This window comes from Galeopterus variegatus, unplaced genomic scaffold (assembly GCF_000696425.1).
Source record: "Galeopterus variegatus unplaced genomic scaffold, G_variegatus-3.0.2 Scaffold624, whole genome shotgun sequence".
NCBI classification, from domain to species: Eukaryota; Metazoa; Chordata; class Mammalia; order Dermoptera; family Cynocephalidae; genus Galeopterus; species Galeopterus variegatus.
This window is the reverse complement of record NW_007726735.1, coordinates 374,839-389,593: the sequence shown is the minus strand read 5'-3', so window position 1 is coordinate 389,593 and position 14,755 is coordinate 374,839. Positions and strand designations below refer to the sequence as shown.

The following is a 14,755-nucleotide window of genomic DNA, read 5'->3' as shown; positions in this document are numbered from 1 at the left end:
CATTGTTTTTGTTCTATTCTCAGAGAGATATGCTTAACTTTATCTACCAACCCTTTTATTAAACTGTAAAAAAATTTTATGCTAACAGATTTATTCCTAAGAGCTTTCTTGTTCTCTGAATTTTTCATTGTTTATAGCAACCTTTTCTTGTTTCAAGGATGCAATATTTTCTCTTATGTCTGAGAATATTAATTACAGTTGTTGTTGTTTTTTTCAGAGTTGTCTTTTTTTTTTTTTTTTTTTAAAAAGATGACCGGGGCTGGCCCGGTGGCGCACTGGAGAGTGTGCCGCTTGGGAGCGTGGTGGCGCTCCCGCCGAGGGTTTGGATCCCACCTGCAGACTGGTTCCCACTCACTGGCTGAGTGCGGTGCGGGTGCAACACCGAGGGTTGCGATCCCATTACCGGTCAGTAAAAAAGACAAAAAGGAAAAAAAATTTAAAAAAGATGACTGGTACGGGGATCTTAACCCTTGACTTGGTGTTGTCAACACCACGCTCACCCAGTGAGCGAACCGGCCATCCCTATATGGGATCCGAACCCGTGGCCTTGGTGTTATCAGCACCGCACTCTCCCGAGTGAGCCACAGGCCGGGCCCAGAGTTGTCTTTTTTTTTAAGGTATTTTTTTATTTTTTTTCTTTGCAGCTGGCCAGTACAGGGATCAAACCCTAGATCTTGGTGTTATCAGTACCATGCTCTAACCAACTGAACCAACCAGCCAACCCTAAAGCTGTCTTCTGTTCCTTGTATTATCTCTCTTTCCTCTGAGTTACTTTTTCTGCCCAGTTTGTTTGAGTCTTTGTCTTTAATGTTAAAGGAATCCTTTAAATGTTTGATTATCTTTGGCTGTCTCTTTGTGTTTAAGAGTGAGGCACTGAGAAGCTGATTGGATGCTCTGTACATGTGGATAGTACTTCACTATTGGATGGCTGGGCAAATCTATAGATCTTTTCTCTTGGTTTAGTCTGCATTCTTGGAAAAGAATATGCCAGTCTGTAGTTGGGGTGGGTGAGGAGCAGAGAAGAAGTAATGGTTATTCTCTGATTACCCATGTATTGAGAGCTAGCCAGGAGAAAGAGGTTGGGGATTCACATTCAGTAAGCAGAATTTTATTCAGTCCCCCTGTTTTTAGCATGACCCATAATCTCCACCTCCAGCTGTGTCTGGTATCTCCAAGTCCAAATCCCTAATTCAACCTTTCCAGGAAACAAAGCAAAAACTAACAAAAACCCATTATCTGTGAGACAGTGACCCCAAGGGCCGGGGAAGGGAATCAAAAGGTCATATTGCTCCTTTGCCAGACTTTCAACCAATCCACTTTCATTTAGCCTTACATCATACTTCTGACCTCAAAGGTGCCTGGTGCCTCCATGTGCTTTTCTGGGGTCTGCAGCTTGATTCAGTTTTCTTCTTGGTTTCTCATTCTGTGTACATTTAGATTTCATTTTTCTCTTTTCTGTTGACTTCTCTTATTTGCATTGTTTCTTTTCCCAGTCTCTTTGTCTTTATAGGGTTTTTTGTTCTGCACTTGGTTTTTCTTGGCAGCTGGCCAGTATGGGGATCTGAACCCATGACCTTGGTGTTATAAGGCTGTGCTCTAACCAACTGAGCTGCCTTTGTTTATTATTCTTTCCTATTATTTCAATATTGTTTCAAGAAAAGACAGAAATAAATGCATGTATTCAACTGCTAAATGAAAAGAGAAAGTACACATAATTATGTTAAGGGAAAAAATTAGGATAAAAATTATATATAACTCCAGGTTTTTTTTGTTTTGTTTTGTTTTGTTTTTTGTCCTTTTTGAGACTGGCCGCAGTGCGCTCAGCCAGTGAGCGCTGAGAGCGCACCGGTCATCCCTATATAGGATCCGAACCCGCGGCGGGAGCGTCGTTGCGCTCCCAGCGCCGCACTCTCCCGAGTGCGCCACAGGCTCGGCCCAACTCCAGTTTTGTAAGAGAAAAATTATAGTGTGTATTGACCAGAAGGAAATATAATAAATTAACCATAGTTAACTCTTTTTCTTTTGGTGGTTGGCCAGTACAGGGACGTCAGGTGGTTAGCAACACACTCTAACCAACTGAACTAACTGGCCAGCACCACAGTTGACTCTAGATAGTGGGATTATGGGTGATTTTTATTTTTCTTCATACTTTTTTGCATTTTCTAGATTTTCTAAAATGGGCATTTACTTTTGTAATCTCATATAAATGTTTCAATTTATTTAAATGAATTTGTCCTTGGGATGCTGAATTTAATAGTAAAGTATTCTGCATCTTTCTTATCTGTTTCTTGTGATCTATAAATGGGAAGTACATAATCTATAGTTTGTTTTGGCAATGACAATTGCAAGATTCTAGTACATGCTTGTAAAAATCCCTGAGTAAAAATTCTTACCTATAGTGATAAGTTTTTTTGGTTGTTTTGTTTATTCTTGTGTTATTTTGTTATTTTGTTTTAAGCCTACATAATGCGACTGATGGAGAGAAGCAGAATTCTGTTTCTCAGAGCAAACTGAGAGACAGTAATGTAAAATAGTTAAGTTCTCAGACAGTACAGAGTTTAAACACTGTTCTGCTATTTTTTGTTTATGTGACCATGGCAAGTGTATTAGTCCAAGTCTCCTGAGAAATACATGCCAAGATGGGATTATTCATGCAGGGATTTAATTAAGGGAAACACCTCTGTGAGAGAAAATGGGGAGGGAGCCTTCAGATGCAAGACTGACCATAAGTAAAGGCGAGGGAAGGTTGGGTGGAAGAGGGTGCTGTGCAGTCTGAGGGTGGTTCAACAAGGTCATCAGGATGTTTCTGAGCCAAAGTCAACCATCAGAGAAGTCCTGGTTTTCCCAGAAAAGGCCTGCCGTAGGGTCTCTGCCACAATCAATCACTGGCTGGAACAGTCTGTGGGAAGTGTGGCCTCAGAGCACACACAGCGAAGGATTTCAGAGCTGAAGCTATGACCCTGTTCACTTATGCTTCCTGTAGTTGAAGGTCTGTGAGGTACATTCTCATGTCCACCACACCAAATTCCCTTAGCCCTCTAAGCCACATTTTTCTCATTATAAAATAAGGATAATGATAGATTACCTCAAAAGTTTATTGTGAGGTAAGAATATGTAATTAAAGTGCTCAGAATAGAAAGGATTCTTTTTTTCCTCTTTGTTCCTCGTCCTCTTGGTTTTTTCTAAGCAGCAATTTTATTTATTTATTTATTATTTATTATTTTTTTCTTTCCTTTTTTTATGTTTAGCAGCAGCTATTTTAGATGCAATACTGATGAGCCAGAAAGTCTTCCTCCAATTCACTAAAACAAATCACTGTCTTCTTAGATATTATGGACAATTAGCATCACCTGGGAACTAGTTAGAGATGCAAATGCCGGGGCCCTATCCCAGACCTGCAGACTCAGAATCTCTGTGGGTAGAGACCAGGAATGTGGTTTTTAATGTCCAGGTGATCCTTATGAACACTAAGGTTTGAGAAGCACTGCTCTAAGCACACATCATTTTTATTTCTTCTAGGGAGGAAAAAGGAAGAAAACAGATAAAATCTCTTCAAAAACAGCTAATTAATGTCAAAAAAGAACGGCAATTTGAAGTACAGGTAAGAATTACCTTGAGATCTACAAAAGTGACTCAGCTAAAATAGCCATCTTTCTCAAGCAAAGGAAAGTTATGTATGAAAGACTGTTTCTCCTGGGGTGCCTTTACTATTGAAGATATAAAGATAGTAACTAACAAGCTGGCCAGGGAATGTATAAGTGTGTCTGGAATAGGGAGAACTGGAACTGGGAGACTCCAACCCTCTCTAGCTCTTAGTTTGTTTTTACCCTCACATCCCACCCCAACTACACCACTCACTCCTTCCCTCCAGGAGACGTTGTCTCAGGCAGTCTCCTGTATTCTAACCTCCCAGATGGGAAAGTATATTCCTAGATAGGACATTAAGCATGTTGCAAACCTTCTTATACATGATGGTTAGTTTTAATGATGTCATTTGTATTATATTTCAAGTACAAAGTAGATTTGATGAGCTTTGGTCATTATGACCTCGCCTCATATCAAATTTATTTCTATGCAAAAATGCATCCCATGTTTTAAGCAACTGACTTGCAAAACAAAGTTTCGGCTACAAACTAAGTTAGAAACTAGCTCTATTAGATAACTAACAACTTTTCTATTAGCAGTCTAGGAAGTTATGAAGTATGGTCTAATATCAGCTTTTCATTGACTAGCTATTTGGACAAGTTTATGCTTCAGAGCAGGAAATCTTCATATTTTAAAAATACATTTTGAAGAATTATTTTTGAAGGGTTACTATTACTAGCCCTTTTTTTTTCTGGCAGCTGGCCGGTACGGGGATCTGAACCTCTCACCTTTTAATGGATGAATTTTATAATTCCTTTCTTATTTTGTATTTGCCAGTTACAAAGTACCTCTGGTATTGGTCTTGACATCATCATTCCTGTTAACCTTCTGCTTATAGCTTATATATATTTAAAACTATTTTCCTTCTCTGGGAAGCTTCACAAAAACAAGTTTGTGCTTAGGTTTTCTCTCTAGTGAATAGACTGTTTAAGTAACTTCCTAAGTTTTTTTCCCCTGAAAACCTCTCCCATAATTTAACATTCCTCTTTAGTTCCCTGACTTTTACAATAGAAGATATTTGGAGCCGGCCCGTGGCTCACTAGGGAGAGTGTGGTGCTGATAACACCAAGGCCACGGGTTCGGATCCCATATAGGGATGGCCGGTTGGCTCACTGGCTGAGCGTGGTGCTGACAACACCAAGTCAAGGGTTAAAATCCCCTTACCGGTCATCTTTTTAAAATAAATAAATAAATAAAAAATAAAATAGAAGATATTTATATCGATATCCTTTTAAGCCCTCCAAACTGGACACTATCAATGAAACTTCAGACCTGGAACTCTGCCAGTTAACTCCCTACCCAGCTATCATCATGATCCCCCTTTGTTCTCTTTCCTTAAACACTTGTTTATAATAGAGTTTTCCAGACAGCAGCAAACACTTGGTTGTGAAACTCATCCTCTTGGACTACATTCTCAGTTATTACATTCAGCCAAAGTAAAACTAAAGCATAATATCATTCAAATATTCTGATCATCAAGAAACCAGGACTAGAAGATCCAAGGCAAGCCTTGGAACAAATAAGAACTATCAAGATGAAGTCAAGTTAAATCCCTAGAGTTACTAAAAACCAGTGCTCAAGTCAAAACTGGAAAAAAAGATGATAGTTAGGAAGTACATGGATACCAGAGACCTGTAGTTCAGAAAATGATGCCAGCTATTAAGAGGGCAGGTTTGTGTGAGAAAGTGTGGGTGGTTCCTTGGATGTGAAGGGGCAATTACCTCAGATAGGAAGCTTCCTACTGGGTTCCCATGCAAAATGAAAAAGTCACAACATAATAAAAAGGCTGGTCAGTTAGCTCAGTTGATTAGAGCTCAGCCTTATAACACCAAGGTCAGAGGTTTGGATCCTCATACCGACCAGCCACCAAAAATAAAAATCAGGTTGCTGTCAGACTTCTAAACATCAGCATACAAAGCAAGATACCAATGGAGCAGCATTTTCATGAAACTGATGGGAAGAAAAGAGAGAACCAATGTCCATATATAAAAATCTACTTATCTTTTTCATACATCAGCAACAGATTTAGAAAAGGAAATTGAAAAAAAGTTATTACAATAACATCAAAAATATCAAATACCTATCACTGAATGCAACAGCAGCAAAAACAACAATAAAATGTATAGGACATCTTTGCAAAAAACTATTAAACAGTATTGAAAAATTAAATAATACTTAAATAAGTGGAGGGATATACTATGTTTATGGATCAGAAGACTCAATATAAAGATATCAACTTTTCTAAAATTGATCTATAGATTCAATCTCAATCAGAATATTGCTTGGATTTTATTTCATTTATTCACTTATTTTTGAGAAACTTGACAAACTGATTTAAAAATTTATATAGAAATGCCTAGGGCTTAAAATAGTCAAGACAGTATTGAAAAGAAACAAGGTTCGGATCTCTGTACCAGCCAGCGGCAAAAACAAACCAAAAAGAAAGAAAAGAAAAGAAACAGGTGGAAGGACTTGCTTTCTTGAATTTTTAGAATTATTATAAAGCTGCACTAATTAAAACAGTGTAAATTGGTGCAAGGATTGACAAACAGCAATGGAACAAAATATAAAGACAGCCATCACAGATTAGTGACAAGGATGGCACCACAGTGCAGTGGCAGAATGTGGTTTTTTTTTTTTTTTTAAAGATGACCGGTAAGGGGATCTTAACCCTTGACTTGGTGTTGTCAGCACCACGCTCTCCCAAGTGAGCTAACCGGCCATCCCTATATGGGATCCAAACCCGTGGCCTTGGTGTTATCAGCACTGCACTCTCCCGAGTGAGCCACGGACCGGCCCGCAGAATGTGTTTTTAATAAATGCTGAAGAAATTGGATACCTATGTGGAAAGAAATTAAATTTCACTCTGACCTCACAACATACACAAAAATCAATTTCACATGAGTATAGATCTAAATGTGAAAGGCTAAAGCATAAAATTTCTAGATAATATAGGAGACTATCATCTTGACTTTGGGTAGGGAAAGATTTCTTAAACAGGCCACAAACAGTACAAATTACAAACGAAAATGCTGATAAATTTTACTACATTAAAATTAAAAACTTGTGTTCATCAAAAGACATTAAGAGTGCAAGCCCCAGTGTGGGAGAAGATATTTACAACACGTAACCAACAAAGGGCTTGAATCCAGAATATACAGAGAACTCCTATAAATTAATGAGAAAGGGACAGACACCTAATGGAAAAATGAGCAAGAGAGTGAACAGGCATTTCAAAAAGAGAATATCCAACTGGCTAATAAATATATGAAAGTGTGTTCAACCTCAGTTGTCATCAGGGAAAAGCAAATTGAAATCACAAGGGGACACAATTATGTTCCCGTTAGAATAGCTAATTTATAATACTAAAGGATGATGATGCAGAATAATGAGAACTCTAATGCACTAATGGTGAGCATTTATATTGGTACTACCACCGTGGAAAAGTTTGACATTATCAAAGTTAAAAAGGTAGACATACTTATGACCCAGCAGTTGTATCTAATAGAATGTATGTGTGCATGTGCATGAAGAATCATGTACAAAAATGGAACGACCAAAATGGTTATTATACGTTATGGTATATTTATACAATGGAATACTATACTTCACTTAAAATTAATGAACTATAAACATAATGTGGAACAGAACAGTCCAGACACAAAAAGACATGTAATTCCATTTCTGGAAAGTTCAAAAAACTAAACTATAGCATTTAGGCATAAATGCTTAGGTTATAAGTTACAAAGAAAATTACCATAAAATTAAGGATAGTAGGTACTTTGGGGGAAGAGGCAGAAGGTAGTGATTGCGAAAGGGGAGGGCCCATGTTGATTCTGTTTCCTTTTTCTGTTTTTTAGGAGCTTTTTAAAAAACTTATATTTATTTTTGTGGGGTACAGTGTGTTGTTTCAGTACATGCAAATACTGCACAATGGTTCGCTTAGGGTAGATAGCATAGTTTTGTACCTGTTACTCTACCACTGCTCTTCCTCCTAACCTCCTCCTCTCCTGGCCTCTGGTAACCGTTATTCTATGCTCTACTTCTATAAGAACCACTTTTTTTTTTTTTTTTAAGATTCCACATAGGAATGAGACCATGTGGTATTTGTCTTTCTGTGCCTGACTTACTTCACTTAACATGATGGTTTCCAGTTCCATCCATGTTGCTACAAATGATAGGATGGCATCTCTTTTATAGCTGAATAGTAATCCATTGTGCAGATATGTCACAGTGCTTTCATCCATTCATCTGTTGATGGTCATTTAGGTTGATTCGTATCTTGGCTATCGTGAATAATGCTGTGAAGAACATGGGAGTTCAGGTGTCTTTTCGATATATTGATTTCATTTCTTTTGGGTATATACCCAGTAGTGGGATAGCTGGATCATAAGGTAGATCTATTTTTAGTTCTCTGAGGAACTTCCATGCTGTTTCCACAATGGCTGTACCAGTTTACATTCTCACCAGCACTGTAGGAGAATCCTCGCCAGCATTTGTTATTTTCTGTCTTGTTGATAATAGCTATTCTAACTGGGGTGAGATGATACTTCATTGTGGTTTTAATTTGCATTTCTCTGATGATTAGTGATTTTGAGCATTTTTTTCATGTGCTTGTTGGCCATTCGTATGTCTTCTTTTAAGAAATGTATACCTCTGCCCATTTTTAAATTGGATTATTTGATTTTTTGCTGTCGAGTTGTATGAGTTCCTTATATATTCTGGATACCAGCCCCTTGTCTGATGTGTAGTTTGCAAACACTTTCTACCATTCTGTAGGTTGTCTCTTCATTTTATTGATAGTATTCCATGTTGTGTAGAAGCTTTTTAGTTTGATGTAGTTCCATTTGTGTATTTTTGCTTTAGTTGCCTGTGCCTTTGCAGTCTCATTCAACAAAGCTCTGCCTATTTCTCAATTCTGTTTCTTATTCTTGGAGGTTATTATGTGGCATTTACTTTATGATAAGTGAGAAATACACATATTTTTGTGCATTTTTTAAACATATGTTCTGTTTAAAAAATACACACAAAGAGTCAGAAAAAAGTAATTACATGTGTTTTGCATATTAGAATAAAGTACAGGGTGTTATGGATGCCTAGAGGAAGGAGTTTTAACTAAGGATATTGAGCCAGGGAAAATCACAGTACGGAATTTGTATTTAAGCTGAGACTTACAGCATATCTACAAGTTAGCCAGGAGAAGAGAAGAATGTTTTAGGCAGAAGGAACATGTTTGAAGAATTTATGTCTTCCTGAAAAATTGACTCTTTCATCATAATAAAATGTTCCTATTTATGTATGGTAATATTCTTTGTCTTGAAGCCTGTTTTATCTGATATGCCACTCCTTCTTATGCCTACTGTTTGCATGGTATATCTTTTTTTACTCACTTTTTTTTCTTTCTTCAAATGCAGAAGTAAACTCATTTACTTTTAAACTGTCTTTATATTCAAATTACACCTCTTGTAGAAAAGATACAGTTGGATCATGCTTTTTTCCTCCCCAATCCATTCTGACAACCTCTCCTTTTTAATTAGAGTGTTTAGTCCATTAACATTAGTGTATTTATTGATACAGTTGCAGGATTTATGTCTTTTATTGGATTGTTTATTTTCTGTTTCTCTCCCTTGTTTTCCTCTTTTCCTAACTTGGTTTATTTGATTTTTTAATGTTTCTATTTTAATTAATCTATTGGCTTTTTACCTACACCTCTTCACGTTTGTTAAGTAAATGATTGCTTTAGGGATTTCTTTTTATAATCTATTTAGTATTAATATTTTGTCATTTCACATAAAATGTAAAAACCTTGACCCATTTAATTCCATTTCTTCTCCTCCCCCTGGCCATGATTTTTTATCCTATGGTTGTCATATACATTACATTTATTGTACATTACAAACACCAAATGACAAAAACAAATGTTTTTTGCCTTAAACACAGTTATACATGTTTTAAAAAATTAAGAGACAAATAATAGTCTTATATTTACCCAAAAAGTTTCCATCTGGTATTGTTTCCTTTCAACCTGAAGAAATTTCTTAACTATTTCTTGCACTCCAAGTTTGCTGCTGATGAGTCCTCTTGATTTTCTTTTACCTAGAAATGTCTTTATTTTGCTTTCATTCTTGAAGGATATTTTCACTGGGTATAGAAGTGTGGGTTGACAGATATTTCTTTCAGTGCTTAAAGATATCTACTGTCTTTGGTCTCCATTGTTCTTTTGTGAAGACAGTAATTATTCAAATAATTGTTCTCCTGTATATAATGTATTTGCTTTGAAATTTTATTTTTGGGGCTGGCCCCATGACTCACTTGGAAGAGTGCAGTGCTGGTAGCGCCGAGGCTGGGGGTTCAGATCCTATATAGGGATGGCCGGTGCGCTCACTGGCTGAGTGTGGTGCAGACAACACCATGCCGAGGGTTGCAATCCCCTTACTGGTCAAAAAAAAAAAAGAAATTTTATTTTTGTCTTTGTTTTTCAGCAGTGTGAGTATACTGTGTTTAGGTGTGGTTTTCTTCATGTTTATTCTGTTTGGGTTTCACTGAGCTTTCTGAATGTTTAAATCTGTGTCTTTCACAAAACAGGAAATTTTCAGCCATTATTTTTTTTTCCTTCAATTTTTAAAGAAAATTTAAGCTGATACTGTACTTGGAATTTCTAGTTTTTTAAAATTGTGGTAAAATACACATAACATAAAATTTACCATCTTAACCATTTTTAAGTGTACTGTTCAATTGTATTAAGTACATTCACATTGTTGTGCAACCATCACCACCATCCATCTCTGGAACTCTTTTCATTGTGCAAAACTGAAACTCTAGGGCCGGCCCGTGGCTCACTCGGGAGAGTACGGTGCTGATAACACCAAGGCCACGGGTTCGGATCCTATATAGGGATGGCCGGTTGGCTCACTAGCTGAGCGTGGTGTTGACAACACCAAGCCAAGGGTTGAGATCCCCTTACCGGTCATCTTTAAAAAAAAAACAACAACAACAACAAAAAACGGAAACTCTATACCCATTAAGCAATACCTCCCCATTCCCCTCTCCTGCCAACTCCTGGCAACCACCATTCTACCATCTGTCTCTACTTTTACTACTTTACTATTCTAGCTACTTCTTATAAGTGGAATCATACAGTATTTGTGTTTTGTGACTGTGAGCCATTAGTTTTTCAATTTTTTTTCTTTATTTCCAGTAGGACTTTGCTTGATATCAAATATTTTTCTAGTTGCATTTGCTCTCACTTATTCTACTGGAACTCCAGTTACTTTTAGTTTTGACCTTTTGATATTGACCTTCAAGTCCCTTTGTTCATTAAAAATTTGTTTTCACTTTTTTGTTCATCAGATTGAATAATTTCTATTAATCTGTCCTCAAATTCACTGACTTTTTCCTCTGTCACCTCCTCTCTGCTGTTAACCCTGTCTAGTACTTTTGTTTGTTTTAGATAATGTATTTTTTAGCTTTAGAATTTCCATTTAATGCTATAGTTCCTATTTCTCTACTGAGATTTCCTATCTTTTCATTTATTATGAGCATATTTTCCCTTTACTTTATTGAGCTTTTTAGAAAATCCTTATCAGCTAATCCCAACATTTGGGCTATTCAAGGTCAATCTCTATTAATTATCTGTTCTCTTCAGAATAGTTCACATTCTTCTTCAGTGTGGAATTTTTGAATATGTTCTGGAAGATGTGCATGTTATGTTGTAGAAACTCTGCATTCTGTTCTGTTTCCCTGAGCATATTGACATTTTTGTTTTAGCAGACACTTAACTTGGTTAAATTCAAACTAAAAACTGTCTCTTACCTGCAGTAGGTAGCAGCTCAAATCTCAGTTCAGTTCTTTCATGCTTAGCAGAGCTACCTGTATTCTTCCTCCTGATACCATGGAGTTCAGGAGTCAGCCAGACATTTGGAGAGAGTTTATACACAAAATTTGGAGTTTCCTTTCTCTGGTTCAAGATTATTTCCTTCCTTTCAGGGTTACTCCTTTGCTTTTTTTTAAAGTGCAGATTTTGTGTGTAGACATTCCCTTATTTTTCAGAGGCTGTGATTGACCCCAAATCTATTCTCTGGTTCTTAAGTCAAAAATGACTACAGAGTTATTTTGTTTGTTTGTTTTTTGTGGCTGGCCACAGGGATTGAACCCTGGACCCTGGTATTATCAGTACCATGCTCTAACCAACTGAACTGGCCAGCCTAGGCTACAGAGTTTCAAATCAGAGTTTTAGCTGCTCCACATGCACCCCACCCTCTCTCTTCAGTGCTGACTGTGGTCTGCATACAAGTGGGCAACTCACCCCATGCTGTTCCCTTCTTACAACTGTCTGCTCTGTTCCAAAATATGCCTGATTTTGTGCACTCTCCAATGCTTTGATGTATTATGTAATTGCCTTTTGTATTGTGTCCAGAGTTTATAGTTAATAACTGTGTGAGGGTAATTCTGGTGGGAGCTTGTTGGCAATAGTGAAAGCAGAACTTCTGAAGATTTATTTAGGGAGACAGAACTTGGGATATTTGAGGGACTGAAAGAAGGCCAGTAGAGCTGCTGAAGTTTGGAGAGAAAGGAAGACAGTGGCATAAGATGAAGCTAGAGTGGGAACAGATTATGGAGGACCTTATAAACCATGCATGTCTCAGCAAACATCATCAATGGGTGCCACGTAGGTGGGGGATCATCACGTAAGAAATCTGTCATGTCCCCTGGAGGTCAGGGTTTGGGACCATGTTGAAATTCTGGGTTTGTAGTCTTTTTTGCTTGTTAGTGCTACATCTAGTCTGCACCAGACCCATGGCTTTTTGCTGACTTAGAGTTTCTTAAATCAGTTTTCTTTACCTCTGTATCGCAGGAGCCCCAAATCTGAAAGGGCACTCGTGTAGTGTTTGCCTATTCCAAAAAACTCACCTGGTATCAATAGGTATAGACATTGGTTTATTTTATGGGAGTCACTGATGGCAGCTGGCCAGCTAGATATCCGTACCTCCACAGGGTACATACAATAGTTATATATAATGAACAGATCAAAGTAGGGGTGTAAATCATTTGCATGCTTATGCACAGACCCTCACCCAGCTCACATAACTCAAAGTGCATAGGAGATCTGGCTGAGTAGATAAATTAATCTACTGGCTACTCTCCTGGCCAGAGTGCTTTAACACCAGCATGCTAATTCATTTACTTAGGGTCCCTGCGTCCTCCAGTCTTTCATTTGTCTTAAAGGGGACTTGTCTTTCCTTGGGTAACTACCTTGGCCAGGGGTAGTTCCCGGGGGGGTTGGGGGGAGACTCTGGTATGCACGCGGAGGGGGAATAGGTCTATGTTCAGCATTTACCCTGCACCTCATCATACTGCCTCCAGCATGTACAATAAACCTTTCCAATGCAGGAGTTGCCACTGAGGTAATTAGTGTTGGGGAGCTATTATTAAAATAGAAAGCCAAGGAAGAGTTATTTCCCTGGAAAACTGGGTGGGTGGGAAATGTATATCTATATATCTATATAGATGTATTTTTTTCTTATAATACATATATTCTGTAAGCTAGAGGCCTGAGCCTTCAAGGAGAGGGTTGGCCAATAAAGAAGAATTCTTTGCCTACTTCAGCTTTGCCATAAAATAAGTGGGAGTGGGGTCATATGAGGATCCTTGTATGATTCCACTCCCACTTATTTTGAGTGGTTATAAAAGGAGCCAAAGGTCACAAAGCTGGATGTCCTGAAACCCTAAAATCTTATTGCAATAGTCAGCACCACACTCAGCCAGTGAGCAAACCGGCCATCCCTATATAGGATCCGAACCCATGGCCTTGCCGTTATCAGCACCGCACTCTCCCGAGTAAGCCACGAGGCCGGCCCAAATCTTATTGCAATAGTGAGAGAGATTTTCCCAATGATGCTCAGTGATTTGCAATACAAATTTTTATACTTGACCCTTATAGTGTCCTGCCTGTATTCTAGTGCTTGATGAAGTGTCTTGCACCTCCTCCTTAGCAGGAGTTAATCACAGATGCCTTTGGCTTGGCACAGGCCATGTTGCAACCTGATAAACAGTTGAATAATGCAATATCTTCTGTTTACCGTAAGCAGAAACTCCTGGAGTTTTAACTCTGCATTTCTGATCCTCATATTGTTACTCTGAAAAACTTAATATTCAATTTGGTTAAAAAACAACAACAACAAAAACCCAAACAACTGACCAGAACATGTTCTTGAGTTTATTTTTGTATGGACACTATTTAATGAATACCTATCTGTCCAACAGTATTAGATTCTGTGAGAAGCTAAACTACAATTATCAATGTGGGCTGAGGTTTTCTGGAAAAGGCTTTATGTATTTAATTGATACATAAGCTGGACCTTGAAGAAAATCTAACGGATTAAATAGGTAAAAGGATTCCAGTTGATGAAGAAGTGAAACCATTACAATTTCACTTTAACTCAAGTCTTCCTAGAGATTCCAACTTTATCACTGACTGCCATACAATTTGGAAATAGAAAAGAGGGAAGAGAAGGAAAGAAAAGAAGTGAGGAAGGAAGGGGAGAAGGGAGGCAAGTGTAGAAAGAAGGGAAGAAAAAAAGTGAGCCAGAAAAGATGCCTCTTAAAATTCATTTAATAAACATTTATTGAGTATCTAAGTTGTGCCATGCATTGGGCAGATTCTGATATAGTTGGAAAAATTGTTACACAGTTGGGATCATTGGGATCATTCTATAGAGTGACATCAGGAAGCCAGACAAAATAACTCAAAGAATTCCTTTCTGACTAATCTAAGGGAACTATGATTCTTCAAGCTATGTTTGCTTTTTTGTTATGGGTGATTTTGACCAATTTCTGCTTTGTTTCTTCTTCCAATAGAACTAATTCCACCTAGCTTAAAGGTGGTTGATATTCAGGGCCGAGCCCGTGGCTCACTCAGGAGGGTGTGGCGCTGGGAGTGCGGCAGCGCTCCGGCCGCGGGTTCGGATCCTAAATAGGGATGACCGGTGCGCTCACTGGCTGAGCGCGGTGCGGCCGGTCTCAAAAAGGACAAAAAAAAAAAAAAAAAAAAAAAAAAAAGGGGGGTTGATTTTCAAAAAAAAAAAAATTTTTGTTTAGTGTAGGGTTTTTT

General features: G+C 37.9%; 1 protein-coding gene across 1 annotated transcript in view; it reads left to right on the top strand.

Moving 5' to 3' along the window:
• Positions 1-14,755, top strand: part of IQCG (IQ motif containing G) — a 50,990-nt gene that overhangs the window by 19,611 nt on the left and 16,624 nt on the right. Inside the window, exon 6 of the mRNA XM_008570708.1 lies at positions 3,520-3,601. Within this exon, the coding sequence (XP_008568930.1) occupies positions 3,520-3,601 (82 nt within the window). The remainder of the gene's footprint in view (positions 1-3,519; positions 3,602-14,755) is intronic.